The following is an 11,748-nucleotide window of genomic DNA, read 5'->3' on the forward strand; positions in this document are numbered from 1 at the left end:
ATATATAACTTCTTATGGAGTTTCTAATGGACAGACAACAAGCTACTAGGTGGGCCAAACATCACTATTAGGTGTGAACTCATGAGCTAGATGTGCATGTAATAAGTGCTGAGGAATCCACCTTGGCACTTTGGGCTTACGCATAAAAGTTCTTCTTCATGGGTAGGTCAGATAAGAGCGCGCAAGAACGTGACTATGCCAGTACAGTGAAATCACAGTGGGGTAACACGCACTGTACACCTGGTGACTTCATTGCATTATGGACTTCAAGATAGCACTATAGTAAACGCCCTTTGTAGGAGTCAAGCAGAGGATATTCTAAGGCCTCAGTCGCGCCTCACTCACGAGCTTCTATTAGACACTAGTAAAAGAAATTTAGAAAATCCTCGTTCTTCTGTGTTAAATAGTTGCTTCTTAAAAGTATCCTCAAGAACGTTCTATATGATTAGAGAAGTATCAGCCCTGGTGTTTGCTTGCGAATTCATAGATGCTAGGATTTCTGAGTTAGAAAGATTTCCCACGTGTTCTACCTTGACGTATTAGTAAAAAATCTGGTTTCAGTTAAAAACAAGTAGGTTAATATTTAAAACAGATGCTGACTCAATTGATAAAGGGATATGAAGCGTACAGTGAGATACAAATGCTTGCGTTCTGAATGTGGTCAACTCTATATATATTAACCATTATCAAGTTTTAACAGTCATGGAAGTATATCAGTAGCCTTCGTAGCTTCGCAACGCACGAATTATGTCAATAAGCGCAATCTAGCATGTGAAAAGAGCACTAGGTGTCGCATTCCCATATACGAGCTTTACAGATTATGTATAGAACACCGAAGATCAGACAAGCACGTGTACTGAGGTATTTCACGAAAGACTCTCTTAAACACACTATATAATGTCAAAGATATTTCTAACACTTTCATTAATTACATAAAATCACTATATAACTATAGCACTAAGCTATATAACTATATAACAATAGTAACACTAATTATGCGTTTTAAGTAAGGCGTCTATAACTACTTTTAGCACTTTACGGTTTTAGCAATATAACATTTTCTATTTATAGGCGTTCATATTTTCTGTTAGACAAAATGAAGGCTAAAGTGCATCTATGAAGTTTGTCACAATCGAAAAACGGTTGTTTTTGTTTATGAATAAAACAAGCCTAGCCCCAACTACCGACAAAATCGAAAAATAGAACACCGGCTACCGAATGAAGTTAGAATAAATATTAAGATATATGCCATAGTTGTTAGAATAATCTATCCGTACGAAATGTAACCTTGCTGCTCCGAAAGGACCTTATGACGAGGTACATGGGACCTATCACTGTGTCATAACGTATTCAGAATTTGATGTTGCTCAAAAAAAAGTAAAAATATTTAAAACTGGATCGCTCATGCTCGGCTTAGAATGACTTTATCAGTAGTTTGCCACGCGACATGTACCCCAACGGGCTCTAGGCTCATTAGTTTGCCTTATCAACAGGTAAGGTACAAAATAGACAGGTAATAAGGGAAGCACGACTTGGGTAGCGTGTGCATTGTAAGTAGCTAGAGTTGTCACCCCATTTAAGCTTTTTTCTATTCACTAGCAATTATGAATGCCACATGAATGGATTCTAAAAGAAGGACTTACAACTTTTCATTTGTAGGTAAACTGGGGAACTTTTATCCAATGCCAATTTAGTAAATTTACCACAATTAGAGAGCGCAGAACTTTCTGTTATTGAAGGTGTATTGTTGTGTACATAACCTTTGTTTTTGCCTATTCGGTAGAAAATAACATTAATGTTGCCTTTACTCTTTCCCACCTTCAGATCTCCTCCTCTTTAACTTAGGACCATTACAATTACAAGTAATGTGTTCACATAAGCTTCGTATTTGGCCTGTACTTCACTCGACTTTACTGGCATTTCTACGATTAAGACTCTTTCCACAGGTCCCCTTTCCCTCGTTCGTACGTCGCCCATTCGCTCCAGGCCGAGATAGGCCTTTCGAGAGCGAGTTTTTGACATCATACAGTAAGCTCTTTGACAGTTCTCTATGTACTACCACGACCAATAATAGTAAGAGCGCCCACGATTCGACTACTACTGTTTTGCCCTTGTTGGATCTGAGACTGCTAAGGCCCTACTGCCATTGGATCAGTGTTGCTCCTATTCTTGCTCCGGACGCTAGTACCGCAGCCGTCGTACCACAGAATCAACACAGCTAATGATTAGCAGACCACCATATGGGTATACTGAGAGACAGTGAAAGCTGCACAGTATCAAAAACGATACCGTCATCTTTTTGGCTTGTCCTAAAACCAGTAATTGTGAGTCTGCATATGCTACAACTGCTACTATTGTCAGTGAAATCATTGAGGTTTTCAGTGTTGCTACTAGACTCAGACAGGCTCTCGTCATGGCCGTGGTCAAACCCGGCTACGAAAACAAAGCCAGCAGTAAGATGCTCTTCTGAACGTCGGTCAATCATTCTATGGCCCCTTTAACTTCATCGACTTTTGCCCCATTGATGTCCGTGGTGAGTGAGCGTTCCTTCTAACCACAAGCGGTGTGCCTCAGTTCGGATCTACGGCAATATTGCCCATTACATCGACTCCAGCCGCCGATCGCCATCAGTAGAGGACTATTCTGATAGGCTAAAATTTACGAATTTGTTTAGAGAAAGCCGGGTCACACAGTACAAAATTAATTACGGAATTAAAGCTATTGCAAGTAAAAAAAACAACTGCAGGAAAATTACAAAAAAAAAGTCAGGGACCATAGAAACGAAAAGTCGGTGACGTTAACCTTGACACAACTGCGGATAGCTTAAACCGAAGAAACGTCAGGTACGTGTTACGGGTTAATTCACTAACTGTATATTATCTTCTGCTTCTCATGCTCTGCTATAGCTTTATTACCTACTAAATAATAATATTATAAATAATAATAAATAATAATGATAATAATATTTTAAACATGTTTCTTTGTGTGAATCAATAAGAAAAATTACAAAAAATCGTTACGAGCCTAAATCGGGATCATTTGAATAATAAGTATGTAAAAAGTTGTCGCTGGAACAGATCGATATATCTACCTGTGGACGCTGTCACAGGAGCAACTGTTTTGCGAGAAATTAGATGTTGACGACTAGGTCATAGCAGAAAGTCCCTGTGATAGCTTAATGGATAACGTATTGGCCTTCGTAATCGTAGAAACACATTATTGTCTAACTTCGGATCCGCGCATTAACACGCTTGTTTCGTGCTGGGAGCGAGCCGTCTGACGGAACGCCAAACGGCCGTGCCAAGACGTACAACTTGAAACATTTAGGTCATATCACGGAAGCGTCATGCAAGTCCATGACGTTTCAGGCAGCCATGATGTGGTAAACGATGACACAAGTATCGAATGGAGAAATAATGTTTAAGCTATGCCGACGTAAAACCAGTATCGCTTTCAAAGTATAACGCATTGTTTCCGACTGGGCGAAATATAGTGCAAGTATAAAGACGTGTATAAATAAGCGTTTGACTGCAAATGATTACAAATCAAACGGACAAAACCGTCGAAAGTGAAAAATCTCATGGATCCTGCCTGTGGTTCCAGCCCCAACTGTCCGTCCCTAAACGAATTGGTCGGGCAGGTCCCCGTTTACGAGTAGAACTAACCTGAGATGAATAGATCAGAACTTAAAGGCTACCGGACTGATTCCACAAAATTAATAAAGCATATTTATCATGAGATTTGGAGACTGTAACGGCCAAAGAAGACCACTTGCTAGTGGCGAAAGGCAACAGGCAGAGGTATAACGGCGCGGCTGCAGACAGGTCATTAGGTATTTGCTATATATCTGCTCTGTATGGGTACAAGCGTCGATACTACGATATTCATATATCTACGTATCTAGTCTAATATGAAAACGTAACAGGTAGTCTGAATGTTCTTTGAGTACCTGGAAAACAGTGGCACCGCTTATTGAGTCTTGGGCGAAGGCAGGTGATTCGATCTGATCTGGATGGATGAAATGTAATTTCAGTTATCGTCGATTACAAAACAAAGGAATAAGAAATGATAGGTGCCCGTTTACTTGAAGCATCAGAACGACACGATTCGTCGGACCTAAGGCTCCTGCCTCACCTATTATTGAACAGTTATATATGGTGGAGCTTAACACGCGGGTGTTTGCAAGAGGCGATAACTGGTTCCGCCATTTGTCTCGTTCAATACTGTTTTGGCTATTTCGACTTTATCTTTACTGTCAATGGTGTTAAGCCCTTCGGATAGCCTAGGCAGGACTTATATGGTTAACAAAGTATGGTTTGTCTGGCCATTACTATGAACACATGCATAATAGAGCCGCTCGATGTAGTGCTGCCGATGTGTGCTGCAAGGAGGTCTAGAAAAGCTTTAAAAATCCCTTGATTGTTTGCATGTAAAAAAGGAATAGCCTGCAGTTAGACCTGAGATGGTTAGTCCTAACAGGTCCCAACAGTGCATCGGCCTGGCGAACTTTTGACTGCAGTAGATACTGCGAACGTTGCGAGCTAATAGTTTATTCGCTCGCTCTGGGTTTAGCGTCACCGCTTCGAACTTTATTTAGCGATATCGGCCCCATAAAGTTTTGCCATTCGTGAATTACAGCAACTTGTTGCTTGCTGTGAACCGGATGCGGGTGGCCATGAATAAGACAAGACTTGCTTAGATAGTATTAGTTCCTGTAAGCTTAAATAAAATGTTCCGTATCGCAATGTCAGGATTGCTAAATAAATCCAACAATTTCTTCTGGAAATCATTTGTGAGGTAAACAGTGCGATGATGAAACCGTTCCGGAGGAATTAATATAACTAGATATAATTGATGATTTACGTACACGATGCATATGGCAAAACAACTATGTTTGCAGCAATTATCGCCTTATCCCTGTACAGGTATAAGTAGAGATTATAACAAGGCGATCATTACAAACTCAATACCGCTGTCTCAACTACCATATAAATGTATTTTTCCTCTAATTATCAAAAACCAGCCATGATTTTAAGCTGAAGAAATCCATTTAGTTTGCACAAGCATTACAAACGTAGAGAGTGTATTTATACCTAATGATATATGTAATCATTCTAGCTTTTTTGTTCTTGAACAGCCATTGGACCTTTTGAAACAATAACTATTAAATCTAGTTTGATCATCTGCTTTGAAACTTTGACCTGTATTAGTCCTACACGCTAGTTGCTTTCCCAATCTAGGCTCGCGGCGTTTTTCGCCGCTTCGATTTGCCACATTATGATCGATCGTATTTGTCCAAATTTTTGTGCCACTTGAACCATGCTACTGTCTTGCGCATCGTAAATAGAGAATCTGATAGGAAGTGATCAATTTCTACAGTTGAATCTCCTTCGCTTCGAAACCTTTTATGGGTCGCACTTGGACGTTGAGGACCTGGCTGGCGCTATTCGCCTTTGTCCGTTTAACTGACGGACATCGTTAGTATAATGACACGACGTGTGGTAATCCAGAGTAAAGTATCGTCGAAATCGAATGCTCGCTTCTGTCGTTCCGCAAGACCCAGCTACGTCTAGTAAATATGGATGTGCCCGCGAGCGTGCAAGTTCCTCCCAGCGAAATTGGCTGTGCCCTATCCGCCTTATAAGAGATAACTTCCGCCGACTCACATCCGTTGTGGGCTGTCTATTCATAGATAGTCGACAATGGGAAGGTATGCGGACATTCGGGTCTGTCCATACTCTCATCGTCGGAATAATAGCAACATCGAAAAGCCCACGGTCATGATTGTTTTTCATTGAAGCTGACTTGGGCAGGCGCCCTTATACGATAAGTGAAGTACATATGTGTGATGCTAAGGTAACAAGATCCGGATGCCGTTGACAAGTCGGTCCGAATTATGTGCGGAAGGACTGTTACAGTTCATAGAAGCTGAGAACAGTTTTGTGAAAACTTGCCAAACTAGAGACCGAGCACCCCTGTGCGGAGCAGCTTTCGAGATAGTTCAAAGCGTTTTGAATGGTAGAGATAAATGCAATCGGACATTTAAGTCAGAACGACAGTTACACAGAATGACGATACTTTGCCCCGTACGTTACGCATAGGAAGGTATAAGCACTACAATAGGTTGTAGCCAGAAGCGGATATAACCACAATTAGTTGCATGGTACCTGTAGTATCATTAGCAAGCAAGCAAGTGCAGGGAAAATGAAAGGTTCTTGTCAAAGTTTTTAACGAAAGATGTAGAGGAAGATGGAGTTTTGCAGTACGGTGAATCGATTACACTGGTCATTTTCTTGTTGCTGCAGTTCCGATTTATAGGTGCCCGAGGAACAGCTGTTCGGCGGTGTTTGTATTACGTATCGTTGTCGTGGTCAGGGTTTTTGGGGGTAAACAGTGTGTCTACCTATTTGTCAATTTGCGAATGTTACTATTGTACTACCGTTATCGCCTAATATTCATTCATAGATATTTTCAAAATGCGGCAAGCAAAACTTCTTCCTAATAATAAAATGTGACATTTGAATAAGTAGCTTAATTATAGGTTCGGTTTAATATAAACGGATAAGTATTTTTGAATGATTTCTAGATGGATGTCGCCGAAGAGGACAACTCCTTTTGTTCGACGACTTTATCAGACGTGGTCACATTTGCTCCAGGCAAAAGTCTTACAAAACATAAGCCACGGCGGCCTTCAGAAGATGACTATACAGATAACGAATCCTCGGAACTACCTGGCGACGTCCTGTCACTCGAGGAACGGCTGGCACCACTCGGACAGGCGTTCGAGGGCGAAAACGAAGTTTACTACGATGAAAAGTGGAACTCATGGTGCGAAGCAGAAGTCTGTTGTTGCAATGGTCCATTTCCTAAGACCTGATTTCTGGGTCCTTTTTAGATTACCAAACGTTTTTGTTTCCTAGTGTTGACTTTTTGTTTAGTTTTATCTTTATTTGTTCATGTACATGCAAATGGTGTTCATCCAAGTAATTGTTCTCTTCTGCCGATAAATAGCGACGTCCCATCAGGGTTAGTCGGGAACGACTCGATCGACAACGCTGGAATCGAGTACCTTCGGCAGCTTCAGGAGGAACAGGAACAGTTAAACAATTCGTTACATGCATTAACATCGCACTTCGCGCAGGTACAATTCAGACTTAAACAAATCATCGACGCACCAAACGATAACAAGCAGGTAAGCCGAAGGAATAGCCTGTCTATTGTTTCTTTCTTGATTAATGTTTATGATATGTGCATCGTGTCTTTCATGTGCCACACATCTCCCATAAATAAAAGCGTTCAGTTAAATTTTTGCTTCGCTGAAGGTCTGAAGCTTCTATCAGCAATGCTCTTCTACGCTTATGGCTTGGGCTACGGCGCGGTGGAGATCATTTTGCCTAGTAATCAAAGCCATATATGTCACAATGAAGTAAGGACAGTTTACTTAGGACGTAGTTTCAAGTACCGTCAAATAGACGACACTGAGGAGCCAGCGTTGTGGCTCTCAGGACTCAAACAGGATGCCTTTTACGCCTAAAGCAATACCCTTGCGGAACTCGAAAGAAGTAAATAATATTGTGGTTTTGAATTTGCAATTGTATTTTCAAGGCATTTAATTATCGTTATTGGAAATTGTAAACATAGTGAACGTTGATTGCTGCTCCGTACTATACGTAATTTTCTATTAAACCTAGCTAGGTTTCACTGTGATAATTGAATACGTACATAACTCGTGTGGATTTCCTGTTACAGGCGCTACTTAAAGAACTTGAGGAGTTTGCCTTCAGAGGTGTACCCGATCTCAGAGAACCAGCAGAAGATTCACGGGAAGTCATATCCCCGGTAAGTAAAGCAATGATTACAATGTTAAACAAACATGTTCGACTTGTCAACAGCTCGCAATGTTTGAGCGAACGATCAAAAACGTATCCTACGAAGCCATAATTTACAATCATTCCACCGTATTGCGTCAATCTAGTAAACGGTCTACTTGAATTCGCCACAAAAAAAACTATATATATTGATGATATTATATTTTTCCTTTACTCCGGCTAGTTGGCGATGTCCAATGATGAGGTCGTCGAAAAGCAACGCCGTAAACAGCAGGAGCTGATGAGTCGACTGCGTAATCAGCTGCAGGAGTTGGAAACCTATGCTTACGAAACTGGCGATGGGGGCTTGCCTTCTAATGTGCTATTGGAGAGGCAGGGCTTTATTCTCGAACAGCTCAAAGCGTGTATGCCACTTAATCTTGAAGAGATTGAAGTGCTCACATCCGACAAACTAAAGGAGAAAGTCGATACTGCGATTAAAGAGGTTAGTAGCTCAAGTGTCTATACCTTACTTTTAAATAGAAAAGTTAATTTTTTTAAGAGTAACATTTGCTGCTCCAAATTCAGCCAAAAAGACATGCACTTATCTAAAAGTGCATGTCTTTTTGGCTCAACTTCTCTACACAGGTCATGCATAATTGTGAACATACTTAGTCGGGTGTATTTTGATAGCTTTTCAGTTGTAGAAGCCCTAATCCGACTTTTCTTGTTAAAGAGAAACCCGTAAAACAAGTGCAAGGAGCCTCAAAAACTGTGGGGTACTTAGCGTCTCAAATGTGCAATGATAAATTGCTCAGGTATAACTCATCTGATTTTAATGACAGACGCTAAAAAAAAGATTACGCTTATCCATTCAGATTGTGAATCCAGTGAAAATAAAAGAGCAACTGGTGCAGCAACTGCGTACCCAGGTGACGGATCTGGAAAGGTACATTGATTTTCTCCACAATGATCATCCGGTGTCACCTACAGCTGTTAAGGCCAATTGTTCCTGTACCTGTGACTCACATACGCAGGTGCGAAGCCATACATTGAATCGATTTAAGTCAGGTTATTTTTATATCTCTGCAAATATATACGTGTCGCTTGACACCGTCTTGCCGACATCATGAAACTGTTTTTTGACGTAGCCATTAAAAATAGGAAGATATTTATTTTTCTAGACAAGAAGCAACAATGTCACTCGATTGATGAAATTGGTCACACCCCAACCAGTTAAATAGTTTTGCTCGACTATAATCTTCAGCGGAATAGTGTCGGCAGTAACGTAACAAGAAGCGTGTCAAGGTATCCAGCCCGAACTGTATCGATCAATTTATTTTAATTGTACGTTCTTTTTATTATTATTATTCTCATACAAGGGTCACGGTGCGTAGTGACCACGATAGACATCGCTCTATAAGGTCACAAAGGAAACACGAAGCCCCTAACGTAGCGACAACGGTACTATAACAGAGTTCAATTTGACGCTGACAGGGTCAGGACGCGGTCGGCACCGACACGGATACTACGGACGAAGAAGGATTGAACAGCATAGGCTGCAGAAAACATCCGCCTAGAATACGAAGGCCCATGCGTAAAACTGCTTCCGAAGAGGAGCGTCGCACACAGGCGCGGGTAATCGAACGAATGGCATCCATTATGCAACTATTCGCGGTGCTTCACTTCGGATCCTGTGGCTCGCGTAGCCAAGGCAGCGGTCAAGGCTTCCGGAGTAATACGATGAAGGCGACGCAGAAAGGAAACCATTGGGGGTAGGGACTTCACAAACTTAAAACTTTCGGTTTTTAGGTATTCTGGACTGCATGTAATTGCTAAACATTATGATTAGTAGGACTATATTTCCAGAAGGGTTTTGGTAGGTTTCGGTTGGCAAAAAGGCTATTTCATCTTTCCAAGCTAGGAAATTTGGAATAAATCAAAGGGCATATTATAAGCAGCAAAGAAAGCAAGATCCTTTTAGGATTAACCGTGCAAATGTGTCCTAGACTTTCGTGTGATTCCCCGGTGAAGCCTGTCAGTACGGGTAGTTTTAAGACATAACTTGGTATTTTTCGTTTGCTTAAAACGTTGGAGATGTGTAATTAGGAGTTGCTTTTCGTTTTCCTTTTACAGCGATATGCGAGCAAAACTCGAGTTAGCAATTGATAAAGTGCTTCGAGAAGTGGATGCCGCTGATACCCGGCAGAGCTCCAACAGTGACTACGCTAGCGAAAGTGATGAGGTAACATATTACAGTTATGATGTCTTCCTTTTCCATTAGACCTGCATATTTATTATATTAACGCTTACACTTGATTATACGGATCTCTAAAATATCGGTGGTCAAACGTTTAGAAACAGGGAGGGGAAGATTTTACGAGGACTGTATGGAAGGAGCCATTTTCTCTAACAGCCAATGGTAATTTTGCAAGTGGGCACTTTAAAAAATAATGGTCTTCGAGACGCTTATGTATCTGAAATTTCGCATTACTTAAATTGATGACAAACCGTTGTTACCGTGAAATTTCTATGTGTGGGATAGGCTAAAAGCTTATTTTTCTACACGAACGTCATTAGAGCCACGAAAACGATAAATACTTGCTCTTTTGTCTGTTATAGCTTCAACGGTTCGAATTTTAGTTTTTTTTAAAACAGTTTGAACACAGTGTATCCACCAAAGGCAGCACACTGAGGTATTTTGTTAGATCTCTCGAAGTATACAGAATTCAATGTGTTTTAATGCTTGCATTTATATTATTACTCGGGTCTTTCATTGTGTGAAAACATTACACATTCGGGATATGAGCCATTCAAAACTCAACTTCAGCAAAACCACGCGAAAATCTTTTGTAGACCACTTACGGTCTTTGACTTAGCTAGCTAGGTATCGTCTACTTTAGCCAAGATTGCAACTCCTTTTCGGAAGAGAGTCATTGTTTTTAGCTTTGTTGTCTGATTAGTTTCCTTGTACGGAATGGATCTCTTATCCTTCGCCTGTGTCATAAAACTCCTCCTCATCGAGGTAAATGAAACAGAGATAGCGTCGTCGTGATAAAATCTAAATCATTAAAAGCCACTGTGTGACTACGAGAAACAGGGACATAGTGATATGAATGATTTTCGCATGGAAATGACCAACGGTCAATGTACCAAATGGTTTTACCTCCATGTAACCTCATCTTCTTCATGGTAGTCTTTGTATACATATATAAGACTTTTTTCTATTCATCGACCAATTTGCCATTCAACCACAGGGCTTATATTGAGATTACAGAGCATTACGAGGTTGCTAAACATAAGCTTGCCATGTCTGAGTAACTCGTTATACATCGGTTCTATTGCTTACGTGTTGTTCACACAGAGTCACGGCGAGTCTGGATATAATGAGCAGCTAGTTGTGGCTGTACGTAAGGGTCTTGCCAGTACCCTACGGGACCTGCTGCAGCATGGACTCGAGTTGAGTACATCTCGTAGCTTGCTACCTGCCGTGATGGGTTGCTTCGCCACGCGGCCTGGTCAGAATTCCTCTGCATTACATATCTGGGACCTCATTTTGAAGTACTACTTTTTTAAAAATGGCCCCCAATATAATGCCACTCCGGCCCGCAAGCTGTCTGAAAGTTTCAATCTCAATATTGTCAACGGGGCCAGCTCAAAGAAAACCCTCTTAGGTGCCATTCATAACATTGTCTGCTCGCATACGCCTTTACGACGTAGCGCGGACACACATTTCAAAGCGTTTGTGTGCGCGGCGCTCAAGTAAGTTACAGTTGCAAAGCATGATGAAATTTGTATATGTTTAATTTGGGCAAAATTTCTTGATATTGCAAGCCTTCTTTTCTATTATAGAATAGTAGTAGAAATTGCGTTACGACATTGTGTACATCGATTAAAAAAAAATTCTCATTTGTTGGCTTTTCTATCAAAAAAAAAATAT

General features: G+C 40.9%; 1 protein-coding gene across 4 annotated transcripts in view; it reads left to right on the top strand.

The window, feature by feature from the left end:
* Window positions 1-1,743: 1,743 nt before the first annotated feature.
* LOC111264219 (RUN domain-containing protein 1) overlaps window positions 1,744-11,748 on the top strand; it is a 20,338-nt gene continuing 10,333 nt past the window's right edge. For 2 of the 4 annotated variants that reach the window (XM_086969993.1, XM_086969994.1), the window contains exons 1-8: window positions 1,744-2,843; window positions 6,587-6,828; window positions 7,012-7,192; window positions 7,750-7,839; window positions 8,053-8,313; window positions 8,687-8,845; window positions 9,306-9,583; window positions 9,945-10,053. In XM_086969993.1, coding sequence (XP_086826119.1) covers window positions 6,587-6,828; window positions 7,012-7,192; window positions 7,750-7,839; window positions 8,053-8,313; window positions 8,687-8,845; window positions 9,306-9,583; window positions 9,945-10,053 — 1,320 coding nt within the window. In that variant the 5' untranslated portion in view covers window positions 1,744-2,843. Of the gene's footprint in view, window positions 2,844-6,586; window positions 6,829-7,011; window positions 7,193-7,749; window positions 7,840-8,052; window positions 8,314-8,686; window positions 8,846-9,305; window positions 9,584-9,944; window positions 10,054-11,172; window positions 11,571-11,748 lie in introns of all 4 variants that reach the window. The other 2 variants (XM_022839908.2, XM_086969992.1) reach the window with 2 other exon arrangements.

Source organism: Varroa jacobsoni, unplaced genomic scaffold, assembly GCF_002532875.2.
Source record: "Varroa jacobsoni isolate VJ856 unplaced genomic scaffold, vjacob_1.0 scaffold_835, whole genome shotgun sequence".
Lineage (NCBI taxonomy): Eukaryota > Metazoa > Arthropoda > Arachnida > Mesostigmata > Varroidae > Varroa > Varroa jacobsoni.